The sequence below is a fragment of the Bombina bombina genome, chromosome 3, assembly GCF_027579735.1.
Source record: "Bombina bombina isolate aBomBom1 chromosome 3, aBomBom1.pri, whole genome shotgun sequence".
Taxonomy (NCBI): domain Eukaryota; kingdom Metazoa; phylum Chordata; class Amphibia; order Anura; family Bombinatoridae; genus Bombina; species Bombina bombina.
Window position 1 is genome coordinate 170,533,328 of NC_069501.1, and position 13,484 is coordinate 170,546,811.

General features: G+C 36.9%; 1 protein-coding gene across 1 annotated transcript in view; it reads left to right on the forward strand.

The window, feature by feature from the left end:
* CADM2 (cell adhesion molecule 2) overlaps positions 1–12,736 on the forward strand; it is a 798,115-nt gene extending 785,379 nt beyond the window's left edge. The window contains exon 9 of the mRNA XM_053705198.1: positions 11,390–12,736. Coding sequence (XP_053561173.1) covers positions 11,390–11,508 — 119 coding nt within the window. The 3' untranslated portion in view covers positions 11,509–12,736. The remainder of the gene's footprint in view (positions 1–11,389) is intronic.
* The last annotated feature ends 748 nt before the right edge of the window (positions 12,737–13,484 follow it).

Here is a 13,484-nt window from a genome sequence, read left to right on the forward strand (position 1 = left end):
AATATATACAATATTCATACACACCCGCAATCACACATGATATAGATATATATGTTAAAACGTGTGTGTGGTAGACCGAGCGCTAGTATTTTACAGCCTTATGCTCACTGGCAAAAGTCCCCTAGTGGACTTGGGATGTGATTACAATTGTGTGATATAGTGAGCGCTGGGAAGCTTAAAAGGACTGTGAGGTATGGATATGTTAAAAATGGAATGTATTTATTACAGTTAATATACAATGAAAATACAATATAATACATACAAATTAAAAAGCTTCTAAAATTCTTCCTAAAATCTCTATGGATCCATGATATATAAGTATTAAGGATATAGTGTTACCTATATCTGTGGTGTTGGAACAAATATTACGTTAGCTCCGACAACAGTCTAAGACCATAGTATTATGGTCTATAAAGTGCAGTTTAAGCACAGATATTTACAAACAGCAGATGTGATGTAAATGGCCAAAATTGGCGTAGTACAATGTCAATAATACAGATGTCAACAATACAGATGCAGTATAAAAGTATAAGTGATAGAAATACAATATAAATAAAAGTGTAGGAGAAATCCAATTGTGTAAAAATGGAAATAAAATTTGTTGAAAAAATGAAGAAATTTATGTCTCTCAAATAGTTTCTTAAAAAATGTCTCTTTGGAAAATCACAGTGTTCCAAAAAAAATATATATCAGAGTGTTCCACAAAAATTGCAAAAGTGTTCCACAAAAATTGTAAAAAATTAATCCACAAATAAATATCAAAGTGTTCAAAAAATATGGTGGGTAAGTGCGTTCAAAGAAATCCTAGATGATTAACTTCCAAAATAAACTCCAATAGCTGTGGTAGACGTGAAGGAGATTATAAGAATGCAGAATATGAAAAATATATAAAAAATGTAGAATATAAAAATGCAGAAGAAAAAAAAAAAGTTCAATAATGTGGCGGGTAGGTCCAAAGTCGTCCTCCTAATCTGTGGGTGAAATAAAGTGCAATAGTGTAATAACGTCTAGATGTGGTATAATAAAATCAGAAATTTGCTCACCAGTATGTCGACGCGTTTCGGCCCTCCTAGGCCTTTCTCAAGACAAGCATTGTTGACATCTGTATTATTGACATTGTACTACGCCAATTTTGGCCATTTACATCACATCTGCTGTTTGTAAATATCTGTGCTTAAACTGCACTTTATAGACCATAATACTATGGTCTTAGACTGTTGTCGGAGCTAACGTAATATTTGTTCCAACACCACAGATATAGGTAACACTATATCCTTAAGACTTATATCTCATGGATCCATAGAGATTTTAGGAAGAATTTTAGAAGCTTTTTAATTTGTATGTATTATATTGTATTTTCATTGTATATTAACTGTAATAAATACATTCCATTTTTAACATATCTATACCTCACAGTCCTTTTAAGCTTCCCAGTGCTCACTATATCACACAATAGATATATATGTTGCAGGATGAATGTCACAATGCTCTGGTTTGTGATGTATATGAATAATTGGTAAACTTAGGTAGCATATGAATATAGTGCTTAATATGATACGGATCAAACAATGAGGAGAGGTCTATATCTCAATTAGGTGATACACAATTAAACAGTTTGGCAGTAGATGAATTGAGCTGGAGAGTGACACAGAAATCGATACTGAGAATATTTGCCCTTAAGCGCTATAAGCATGTCTCTTGGGAGGAAGTCTGTATATCACCTGTAGGCAGTTTTTAGTATGTGTATATGGCAGTCCGTAGTACAAGTACACAGGCAAGTATAATACTGACAGTAAATAAGTAACAGATACAGACCAGGATCCGGAGAAATACCAGGTAAGTTTAGCAGAGTTAGTTATGGTGCTGCGACAGGAAAACACAGCTTGCGATGAGAGAGGAGCACACGCTGAATCTGCAGGACCGGATGCCGGGTCTGACGTCACACGCTGAACGGATCAGCAGGGGAACTGGCAAAAAGAAACAGCTTCAATCTTTCAAGGAGGGTAGAGAAGGTATTTCCCCAAATACCTTGATGAACGAACAAGGTCTTTTGACAGGATAACTCACAACCTAGTGAGTAAGGGAAACAAGGATCCGAGCAGAGCTGCAGGGATAGGCTAGGTGTCTTCACAGGCTCTTGAGGTGAACAAGTGCAACAAATTACCAAGCATAGATTAGAGTGAGGAGGAGCCTTAAATAGGGGTAAAGTAATCAAGACTTAAAGGAACAGTACTAAGTCCTAACAAAACCCTGACAACTAATGATGTGTGTTTAAAATTCACTTCAGAATATGATAGGAAGCAGATCAATTATCTTGATGTCACTCTGAGTGGAACCAATGGGGAACTTGTTAGATCTACAGTATACAGAAAGCCCATATCAGGAAATACATTGCTACACGCATCCAGCTGCCACCCAACAAGCACATTCAGAGGGATAGCAAAAGGTCAGTATACACGATTGAGACAAAATTGTTCGGATGATAACAGCTATCGTGAACAATCCACTTTATTAACAGAGAGGTTAGAACAGAGGGGATATCAGAAAAAAAACTGATAGAATTGGCCAAGCAGTCAGTAATGAAACTGAACCGTAAAGACTTACTTGGTAAAGAGAGAAGGGGTGCAGAAAAGAAAGATCCATCTAAAGACTTACTGTTTATAACTACATATAGTAGCCAATATTCTAATATCTGTAACATAATAAGAAAACATCTTCCTCTATTGAGAGCAGATGATGGCCTAGCGGATATTCATGTTAAGGATTGCAGATTGGCATGCAAAAAGAATATGAGCATAGGAAATATGGTTTCCCCCACTAAACTACCTAGTAAGGAACTGACACAAGATTCATCATGGTTGACATCAAGAGGCATGTATAAATGTCACTACACTAACTGTGTAGCCTGTGCAAAAGTAGACACAGGGGCAAGTTTTATTTCAACCTACACAGGACAAGAGTACCAAAAACGTATGTGTATGAACTGTAGGTCCACGTTTATCATCTATTTGATTACTTGCAGAGTCAGAAACAGTATGTAGGTCTTACAATTAGAGAGGTCAGATCCATAATAAGGGAGCATCTTTCCTCCATAAAAATAGTGATAGCCAGTACACTGTTGGTACAACATTTTGTCATGGTTCATAACAAAGATACCAGCTGCTTTTCCTGGACTGCCATAGAGTGATTTTGCCCCCCAAAAATGGTGGGGATAGAAAGACAATCCTGGGTAGACAGGAAGTATTTTGGATTTTTAAGTTAAAAACCAGGGTCCCTAATGGTTTTAACTCTGACTATGACCTCATGAATTTTTGGCAATGATAGATAAGACCAGTTACAGACTTACATTTATAATTACTTTTAACAATAGGTTTCAAGATTCAAGTACATGTATGCTCTCATTATATAAATATATATTTTAAGGTTATTCTACAAATTAAACTATTCACAGAAAATGAATAAACATATTTGGCAAGGTTTTGGAACCTAACACGGATAAGTCAGACAAGGCAAAAAATGAGTATATAAATCCACACTTTAGGGATCTCTACACAGTTCCCATTACATCTGCTTATAGCGGTATCATGAAATAGAAATTTCTGAAATTGAATTATGTGCTTAGAACAGTACAGGAAGATGTAAGAAAGTAAAAAACTAAACAATACAAATAAATAGATTAATTCCCTGTATTAAGAGGAATTGGTATAAATATTTTAACCAAATTGATAACAAATAGAACAAGGATATTTTGTTACTAAAAGGGATTATAGCATTAAGTCTATACACTTCTGTCGTACACAAGAAAAGGGAACATAAGGGTTAAGTACTAGCAACACATATAGTAGGTTTACAAGTGTTACCTATTTAGTAATTAAGTTGTAACCAATAGGATTTGTCTGCTGCTTTTAAATATGCTAATTTTATTGTGCTTAACAGCAGCTTATGAGGACGGCTTTTGGAGCCGAAACATGTAAAGTTGTTGTTAACAGACTATCTTAACTTTACTTCCATTGTTTGTGCCAAGCAACTGGAATAATTTTAATGACACTAAGGTGTTAAGAATAAAAGTTTACTTTTTAAATAACCCGCTGCCGGTGCTCCTAATTTCTACTTTGAACTTTTACTGGTCATTACCCATTGTGAGCAAGGCAAGCATTGGGGACTTCACGCTTTGTTCAGGACTTTCTACCCGGCATCCAGCTCCGGACCGAGCAGAGGCAGTGGTAAGCTTACGTCATCGGACGCATCAGAGGCGTAACCGCGCCCCCCTATCGCTACGGGCTGAGGAGGGTATGGTAGGCTGATTGGAGGATACAGAGGACTCTGAGAGACACAGGAAGGTGTCGGATGAGATCCAGGAGAGGATTACAACAGCGCAAGGCCCACAGCCTCTACCCAGGGACCGGCCGGCATATGCTGGGGACACGTTAAGAAACCTTTACATGTTGTATGGGACTTTTGCTACTGTAACGGGTACACGTTTCCAGTGCTCACTACAGCTTGGGCTTTATGCCAGTTTTCACATATTCTAAAACACAGTATTGCCACCATCTTTATTTGCTGTGAAACTTTTGTTGATCACTTGTATAACCCTAAACACTCACAGAAAGAGAATCCCTGTACCTGTTGCAATCTGTGCTGTACAGAGATTGATTTGACCTGTCATGCCCTGTGTGAGGTCTGTGTCTTGTCCATCAGTGTGCCAGTATCCCAATCTGAAGGTCCTCTTCTCTCAACCTCTCTGTTATCTGCTGTTTCTCTGCCTGTGCTTCCACTAATTCAGTCCCCAAGCTTTAGGCCTAAATCACAGCAACATGCTGAAGGAAAAGGGAACGTGAGCGAAAAACAGGTATTGCACATCAGTAAAGATGCAGGTGCTTTACTTTGCATTGAATCTTATCCTGCTGAGACACTCCCAAACCCACCACAAAGTAACCCACTACACTATTAATCCATAAACCATCACAGCCCACACTGCATTGCAGTGGTGCCTTACCTGGATGATATCTTGGTTTAGGCACCATCTTTTCAACTAGCAAAATCTCACACAGAGATCTTGTTGTCTTTTCTTCATTCCCACAGATGGAAGGTGAATTCAGAAAAGAGTTCCCTCGTTCCGGCTACAAGGATGGTCTTCCTAGGGACCACTATAGATTCCCTATCGATGAAAGTTTTTCTGACAGAGGAGCCAAGATTCTGTCCTCTTTTCTATATCTTCAGTCGGCTGTACAACCTTCAGTGGCCCTATGTATGGAAGTTATTGGTCTGATGGTGACTTCCATGGACATAGTTCCCTTTGCTGAATTTCATTTGAGAGCTCTACAGTTATGTATGCTCAGCCAATGGAACAGGGATTATGCAGACCTATATCAGAGGATAGTTATAGATCAAGCGGCAAAAAACTCTCTTCCATGGTGGCTGTCTCAAGATCATCTGTCTCAGGGAACGTGCTTTTGTTGTGATTGTGACCTTGGATGCCAGCCCGATGGGCTGGGGATCAGTTTGGGACTCTTTGAAGGTGCAGGGACTGTGGTCTCAGGAGGAATCTGCTCTCCCCATAAACATTCTCAAGTTGAAAGCTATCTTCAATGTCTTAAAGCTTGGCCTCAGCTGGTCTATGCCCGGTTTATCAGGTTCTAGTCAGACAACCTCAGTGGCTTACATCAACCACCAGGGGGAAACTCGGAGTTCCTTAGCCATGAAGGAGGTGGCTCAGATCATTCAATGGGTGGAAGATCACAATTGCTGTCTGTCTGCCATCCACACATTTCAGGAGTGGACAATTGGAAAGCAGATTTCCTAAGCAGACAGACTTTCCATCCAGGGGAGTGTGAACTCCATCCGGAGGTGTTCTCCAGGTTAACCATCAAATGGGAGCTAACGGAAATGGATCTGATGGCATCTCACCAGAACGCCAAGCTTCCAAAGTACGGACCGAGGTTGAGGGATCCTCAGGCTTTCCTGAGAGATGCTCTGGCAGTTCCTTGGAACTTCAGGTTGGCATACCTTTTTCCTTCTTTTGCTCTCCTTCCACAAGTCATTACTGGGATCAAGCAGGAGAGAGCTTCGGTGATACTATGCAGACCTAGTGGAAATGTCATCTCTACCTCCATGGAGACTCCCTCTGCAGACGGACCTTCTACTTTAGGGTCCTTTTCTTCATCCAAACCTCATTTCTCTGAAGCTGACTGCTTGGAGATTGAACGCTTAATTTTATCTAAGCGTGGATTTTCCGAGTCGGTCATTGAGACCATGATTCAGGCTCATAAGCCTATTACTAGAAATATTTACCATAAGATATGGTGTAAATATCTTCATTGGTGTGAATCCAAAGGATACTTTTGGAGTAGGGTCAGGATTCCAAGAATGTTATCCTTTCTCCAGGAAGGTCTGGAGAAGGGTTTGTCTGTCAGTACTCTGAAAGGTCAGATCTATGCTCTATCAATTTTGCTGCACAAGCATCTGGCGGACGTGCCAGATGTGCAATCTTCTTGTCAGGCCTTTGTCAGAATCAGGCCTGTGTTTAAATCTGTTGCTTTACCTTGGAGCCTTAACCTTGTTCTTTTAAAGTTTTGCAACAGGCTCCGTTTGAGCCAATGCATGACATAGATATTAAGTTGTGGAAGGTTTTGTTTCTTACTGCTATCTCTTCTGCTCGGAGAGTTTAAGAACTCTCAGCTTTGCAGTGCGATCCGCCTTATCTCATATTTCATGCAGATAAGGCAGTTCTTACCAAGTTTAGTTTTCTTCCTAAGATTGTTTCAGATAGAAATATTAATCAGGAAATTGTTGTTTCTTCTCTCTGTCCTAATCCTTCTTCTCATAAGGAACATTTTTTGTGCAACCTAGATGTTGTGCGTTCTCTTAAATTCTATTTGCAGGTGACTAAGGACTTTATCAGTCTTCTGCATTTTTGGTTTGCTTTTCTGGGAAATGCAAAGGTCAGAAAGGTACTGCCACTTCTCTTTCTTTCTTTCTTTCTTTCTGGTTGAGAAGTATTATTCGTTTGGCATATGAGACTGCTGGACAGCAGTCTCCTGAGAGAATCACAACAACTTCTACCAGGGTTGTTTCTTCTTCTTGGGCTTTCAAAAATGAGGCTTCTGTGAAACAGATTTGCAAGGCTGCTGATTCCCAACAGTAATTGATAATTGATAATTCCGTGGACTCACCACAAAATTTATGCTTACCTGATAAATTTCTTTCTTTCCGGATATGGTCCACGGCCCCACCCTTTGCTTTAAGACAGTTTTTTTTACGAAACCTCAGGCACCTCTACACCTTGTGCTACTCCTTTTCTCCTTTTCCTTTGGTCGAATGACTGGGGATTGTGGGAAGGGGAGTGATACTTAACAGTTTGCTGTGGTGCTCTTTGCAATCTGTATCTGTTACAATCTGTGCTGTACAGATATTGGTTCAACTTGCCGAGGTCTGTGTCTTGTCTATCAGAGTGCCAGTATCCCATTCTGAAGGTCCTCTTCTCTCAGCCTCTCTGTCATCTGCTGTTTCTCTGCATGTGCTTTCACTAATTCAGTCCCCAAGCTTTAGGCCTAAAACACAGCAACATGCTGAAGGAAAAGGAAACGTGAGCGAAAAACAGGTATTGCACATCATTAAAGATGAAGGTGCTTTACTTTGCATTGAATCTTATCCTGCTGAGACACTCCCAAACCCACCGCAAAGTAACCCACTACACTATTAACCCATAAACCACCACAGCCCCCACTGCAAGCTACCCACTAACATCTAAATCCCCTAACCAGTTAACCCCCTAAAGTTACCCCTTAAAAAATACTAACCTTACCTGTAAAAGCCTTACCTGAAAAATTAAAAAAAAGTAACCTTACCTTTAAAAAAAAACAAAAAAGGAACCTTACCTTAAAAATAAAATAACCTAACATTACTGAAATAAAAAAATCTACTATACTAACACTAAATTACAGCAAGAGCCCTTAAAATCGCCTTTCATAGTGCATTGTACTTAAAAAGGCACTTATCTCTTTTGCTCCTCCCCAAAAAAAAACTAATATAAAAAAAGAAAATCCTAACGCTAAACTTCAAAGATGGTTAAGTTGAAACAGTGCAGTGGCCCAACAACCTCTTCATGTGGTCACCAGCTGCAAACTAAATTTTGAATGTGAGGTACCCCCTTTATATATTGATACCCTTACATTCCTTTTGGCTTATTTGAAATTTAAAATTTAAATCAGCTTATAAAATGAAAGCTTCTATTGGCTGATTTGAATTTGAAATTGAAAATCAGCCAATAGGAATCCAAGGGTACCCCTATATAAAGGGGGTACCTCATATTCGAAATTCAGTGTGCGGCTGGTGTCCGAATGAAAAGGACATTGGGGATGGAAGATAAGAAGATATAAAGGGGGTACCTCACATTCAAAATTTTGTGAGTGGCTGGTGTCCGCATGAAGAGGACATTGGGGATGGAAGATAAGAAGATGAATGAAGATAAGAAGACCACTGCTGAGAGGAAGATAAGAAGACTGCTGCACAGATGAAGATAAGAAGAAGGCTGCTGGGATAAAAATAAGAATACCACCACCAGGATGAAGATGGAGCTACGCCAGGATGAAGGTGCAGCGCCACAACCCAGATTCAACTTTGGAGAGCACAATCTTTGGCGTTTAGTGTTAGGATGTTTTTGGGTATGTTCGTTTTATTTAGAATAGGGTGTTTTGTTTTGTTTTATTTTTATGGCCAACAAAAGAGCTAAATGCCCTTCTAAGGGCAATGCTCAGCCAAATGCTCTTTTCATGGCAGTTTTTTTGAGTAGTTGTTTTAGATAGCCTTTTTAGGGGGGGAGGGGGGTTTACTTGGATATTGGTGTTTAAGTTTTTTATTTGAAAAAAAATCACTAAATCACTTTCCCCACAAAGGGCTCTTTTAAGGGCTATTGCTGTAGTTTAGTGTTAATATAGGTTTTTATTTTGGAGTGGTTTTTTTTAAGTGGGGTTTAAGAACAGGCATAACAGTTTTTTTTTATTTTTGTTCATTTGATTCTTGTTTTCTGTAATGGTAGTTTTTTTCTGTAATGGTAGGTTATTTTATTTTTAAAGTAACGTTAGGTTTTTTATTTTCTAAGTAAGGTTAGGTTTTTATTTTTCAAGAAGGGTTAGTTTTTTTAATTTTATTTAAGTAAGTTTAAGTTTTTTTAGTTTTTAAAGGTACTGTTAGATTTTATATTTTTAAAGGTCAGGTTCATTTTTGGGGGGGTTAACATAGGGGGTGTTAGCTGGTAAGGGGGTTTAGATGTTAAAGGGTATTTTGTGATGGAGGTTGTGGTGATTTAGGGGTTAATAATGTAGTGGGCTATTTTTTGATGGAGTTGTTAAGGTTTAGGGGTTAATAGTGTTTCTTAACTCAAGTCCTCAGGAGACATAACAGGCCAGATATTCATTATATCTTAACTAGAACACAGGTAAAATAATCAGCTGATCAGTTACCATGGTTACTAACATGTGCTCAACATTCAGATGATTATTTCACCTGTGCACTAGTTAAGATATAATGAAACACTGGCATGTTGAAGGCCCTGAGGACTGGAGTTGAGAAACACATCGGTAAAGTGGGAGTTTTGGTGATTTAGGGGTTAATAGTGTAATAGTGTAGTGGGTAACTTTGTGAAGGGGGTTGTGGCAGTTTAAGGATTAGTAGTGGGTTAGTTTGCAATATTAGGATGTGGCAGTTTAGGGGTTAATAGTATAGTGGGCTAGTTTACAATGTGGGGTGTGATGGTTTTGGTGTAAACAGAATAGTTTAGTGATGTTTACTGTTTAGTCTGGCCAAACTCTTTTCAGGTTGCGAAAAAAATTGAGCATTAAATGTGATTGCATTCAAGTGATTGCATTTACTTTTAACTTGTAATACGAGTGGACATTGCCACTCAACACAGCCCATAAAATATATGGGGAGCATAAAATAACTGTGAGTTTGCACAAGAAATGTTGTGGTAATTTAAACAGTATGCCACTTGTAATATGGGTTTGAGTGTAAAGAACACTACAATCTCGCGATCACATTTACGCCCTTGCGCAAACTATAGCGCTCCACTCATAATCTGGTCCTCAGTCTTGAGCTAAATGTTATGTCCTGGCACTGGCTCACACACAAACTAGGTCTCACTATATTACTGAAAAAGGGAAATTCACACCCGAGAATGCAGTAGAATAATAAAAGTGTTTTTCTTAGCACAGAAATATCAATTTTACAACCAAACAAAAACTATAATAGATTTTAAGTAACTTAATGTCTCTTTCAATTGTAAATATTACATTTTCCTACATTTGGACTTGGCAAGAATAGTCCTGGTTAAGGTTTGAATTAATACGTTTGAATCAACAGTTCACGGGCAAGTAAGAGCAATATTGTCTACTCTTTTTTCTGTAGAGGGATATAGTCAATTAATAACTTTTTCACTTAAAGGGACATAATACTCATATGCTAAATCACTTGAAACTCATGCAATATAACTGTAAAAAGCTGACAGGAAAATATCGCCTGAGCATCTCTATGTAAAAAAGGAAGATATTTTACCTCACAACTTCCTCAGCTCAACCGAGTAAGTGCTGTGTAAAAAGTTATACTTCAGTTACTGCCCAGCTGCAGGTAAAAAAAAATAAAAAAATGAAGAAATGAACAACAGCCAATCAGCATCAACAGTGCTGAGGTCATGAACTCTTTTACTGTGATCTGTGATCATGTGATGGGATTTGACTTAACTCTCATGAGATTTCATGGTAAATTTCCTTAAACCAAATAGGGAAATAAGTTGAGTGTGCACGTAAGCTCACTCCCTTACCTGTCCCGGGATAGACATACTGATTTGCTGCATAGAAGTCCTTTACAATGGGATGTGGCTACTGAGGAACTTTGGAAGTAAAATATATTTCTTTTTTACATAGAGATGTTCAGGTGCTATTTTCTAGCTTTTTACAGCTATGCTGCATCACTTTCAAGTGTTTCAACATGTGGGTATCATGGCCCTTGAATGAACTAAAGAAACCTGAATGGTGATTTTATTTTCTATACAAAAAAAATAATTTTCATTTCCCCATCACTTATCAACAATTTTATTTAATTATACAATGCAATAGTTAGCTAAATGCTTAGTAGTTTACTCATTTATGTGTGGTTTGTACTACCAGTAATCTGTAATTTAATGTAAAACAATACAATACAAGAATGAGTTCAAATTTGTTTGAGTATGCAACGATTCCAAACAAAGATGCTACTTTAGAATATTGTATATGAATTATATGGTAATATATTGTAAGCAGCTTTGATTCACGTCAATCTCTAAATGAAACAAGGGACAGTTGATGACAAGCAATATTTCTAACAAACATTTTTTGTATAATCTTGATCTCTTTAGGGACATATTTAACAAATGAAGCTAAAGGAGCGGAAGATGCGCCGGATGCAGACACAGCCATTATAAATGCAGAAGGCAGCCAAGTTAACGCTGAGGAGAAAAAAGAATATTTCATTTAAATGCAAACCTGGTTATTCCGAGTTTTACTTATCAGGCTGACTGCTGGAGAAAACTGGCTATCATCTTTCAGAATTTATTTCTACCATCTTCTGCTACATTTATTAACTTATGCTATCAATAGCAAACGTATGCCAACAATCACTTGTTGACCGCACCATAATTTAATTGCAATTCACAATGCCGGACTTTTCTTACTGCTTAAAAACAAGTAAATTTCTTTTATTAACATTTAGTCATTCAGTGCTTGAATATACAGCCTTAACAAGTTTTATCATGATCATACACCATACTTTGTTTTATATGTTTACACAATATTCTTCCAAGCTGCCCTTTTATATCTTAGCTCTGAGAAAGAAAGAAAAAGAAAGAAAGAAAAAGAAAGAAAGAAAAAAAGAAAGAAAGAAAGAACGAACGAAAAAAACTACAAATACTATTTGCTACAGACTTGATTACTTGATTAGGTACACTATCTTAATATAGCATTCAATGTTTCTTTGTTTATGAAAGATATGTCACAACACATCACCTTAACATAGTACTATTAAGTGTGTTAACTTCTCTGCTGTCATTTGGGCATAGCCATAACTACATTCCCTTGAGATGTTAAGTAGGAATGCAATTTACTCTCTAAAATAGTACTTCCACTTATTTCTCTAGATACTAATGATTGCTTAAGTTAGAAAATAAATCTTTGTGGGTACAAAATGATTTATCATACTGACAATGTCCATATTTATTTGCTCCATGTAGATTAAACATTTTTTTTATTTTTTATTTTTATTTAGATTGGTGATGTTAAGACATATTAGATACTAGCTAGGCATTTAAGTGTATTGTAAATAGTACATACAGTATATTATCAATATAAACCTTATTTGATACATATTTAACTTTTTTGGATGTAAGCAAACCACAACCCCATTTTCTAATGCCCTTAAATCCTTTTAGATATCACATAATTCAGTTTTATGTGTAGTTAATGTGTTTGAATTTCTGTCTGTATGTCCTAGCACTGTTCAGAAGCAAACTTTTCTAGTATGTTTTCATTTTTTATGTTATAAAATTGAAGCACAATTATGGGAAGATATTTAAGCTAACAACCAGTACAAAGCCTCAGGTTTTTAATTTCAGCCACATATGAGTGATGTTCATTAATGATTGTTAGATTGTTAAACAATTTGAATACCAGAGAAGACTGCAACTGAATACATTACAGAGGTCTCTGTAAGATGAGTGATTAAAGGGACATTGTGCTCTCAAGTTTTCTGAAATCCATATAAAAAGCAGTTTATAAATACATTTTTCTTTTTCTTTCTTTTTTTTTTTAAAAAAGGGTGAAATCAAAGTTGCATTCATTGAATAGTGAAACCACTACAGCGGTATTAGTAATGCACTTCCTACTAATGCACATTATTTCTAATGCTGCTTATTATAGTTATCAGCCAATGAGAATGGATAGGAAATATGTATCAACTAATAAGAATTATGAGGAAGCTCCTATGACTCACTAAGCTTTAATAGGAATACACATATTATACTGACATATTACTTTAAAGATTTTTATTTTTTACACTTCTATTAGTTTCTGTCAAAATTAAACACACACACACACACATCTATATATATATATATATATATATATATATATATATATATATATATATATATATATATATATATATATATACACTGTATATACACATATATATATATGTATATAGTGTGTGTGTATATATATATATATATATATATACATACAGGGGTCAACTGCTACCAAAAGAAGTTTGGGAACTTAAAGAGACTTCCACCCCCCCTCACAATTAGTATATACACAGACACACACACACACACACTGTTTTTGTATGTATATGATCTATACACTTTTGGTTAAAGAAAGCAAATTAAATCCAATGAAGGGTTGAATGGTTGCCTTTGGGCCTGAGAATACTCCTCTGTCACAGAGTCTCACCCACTT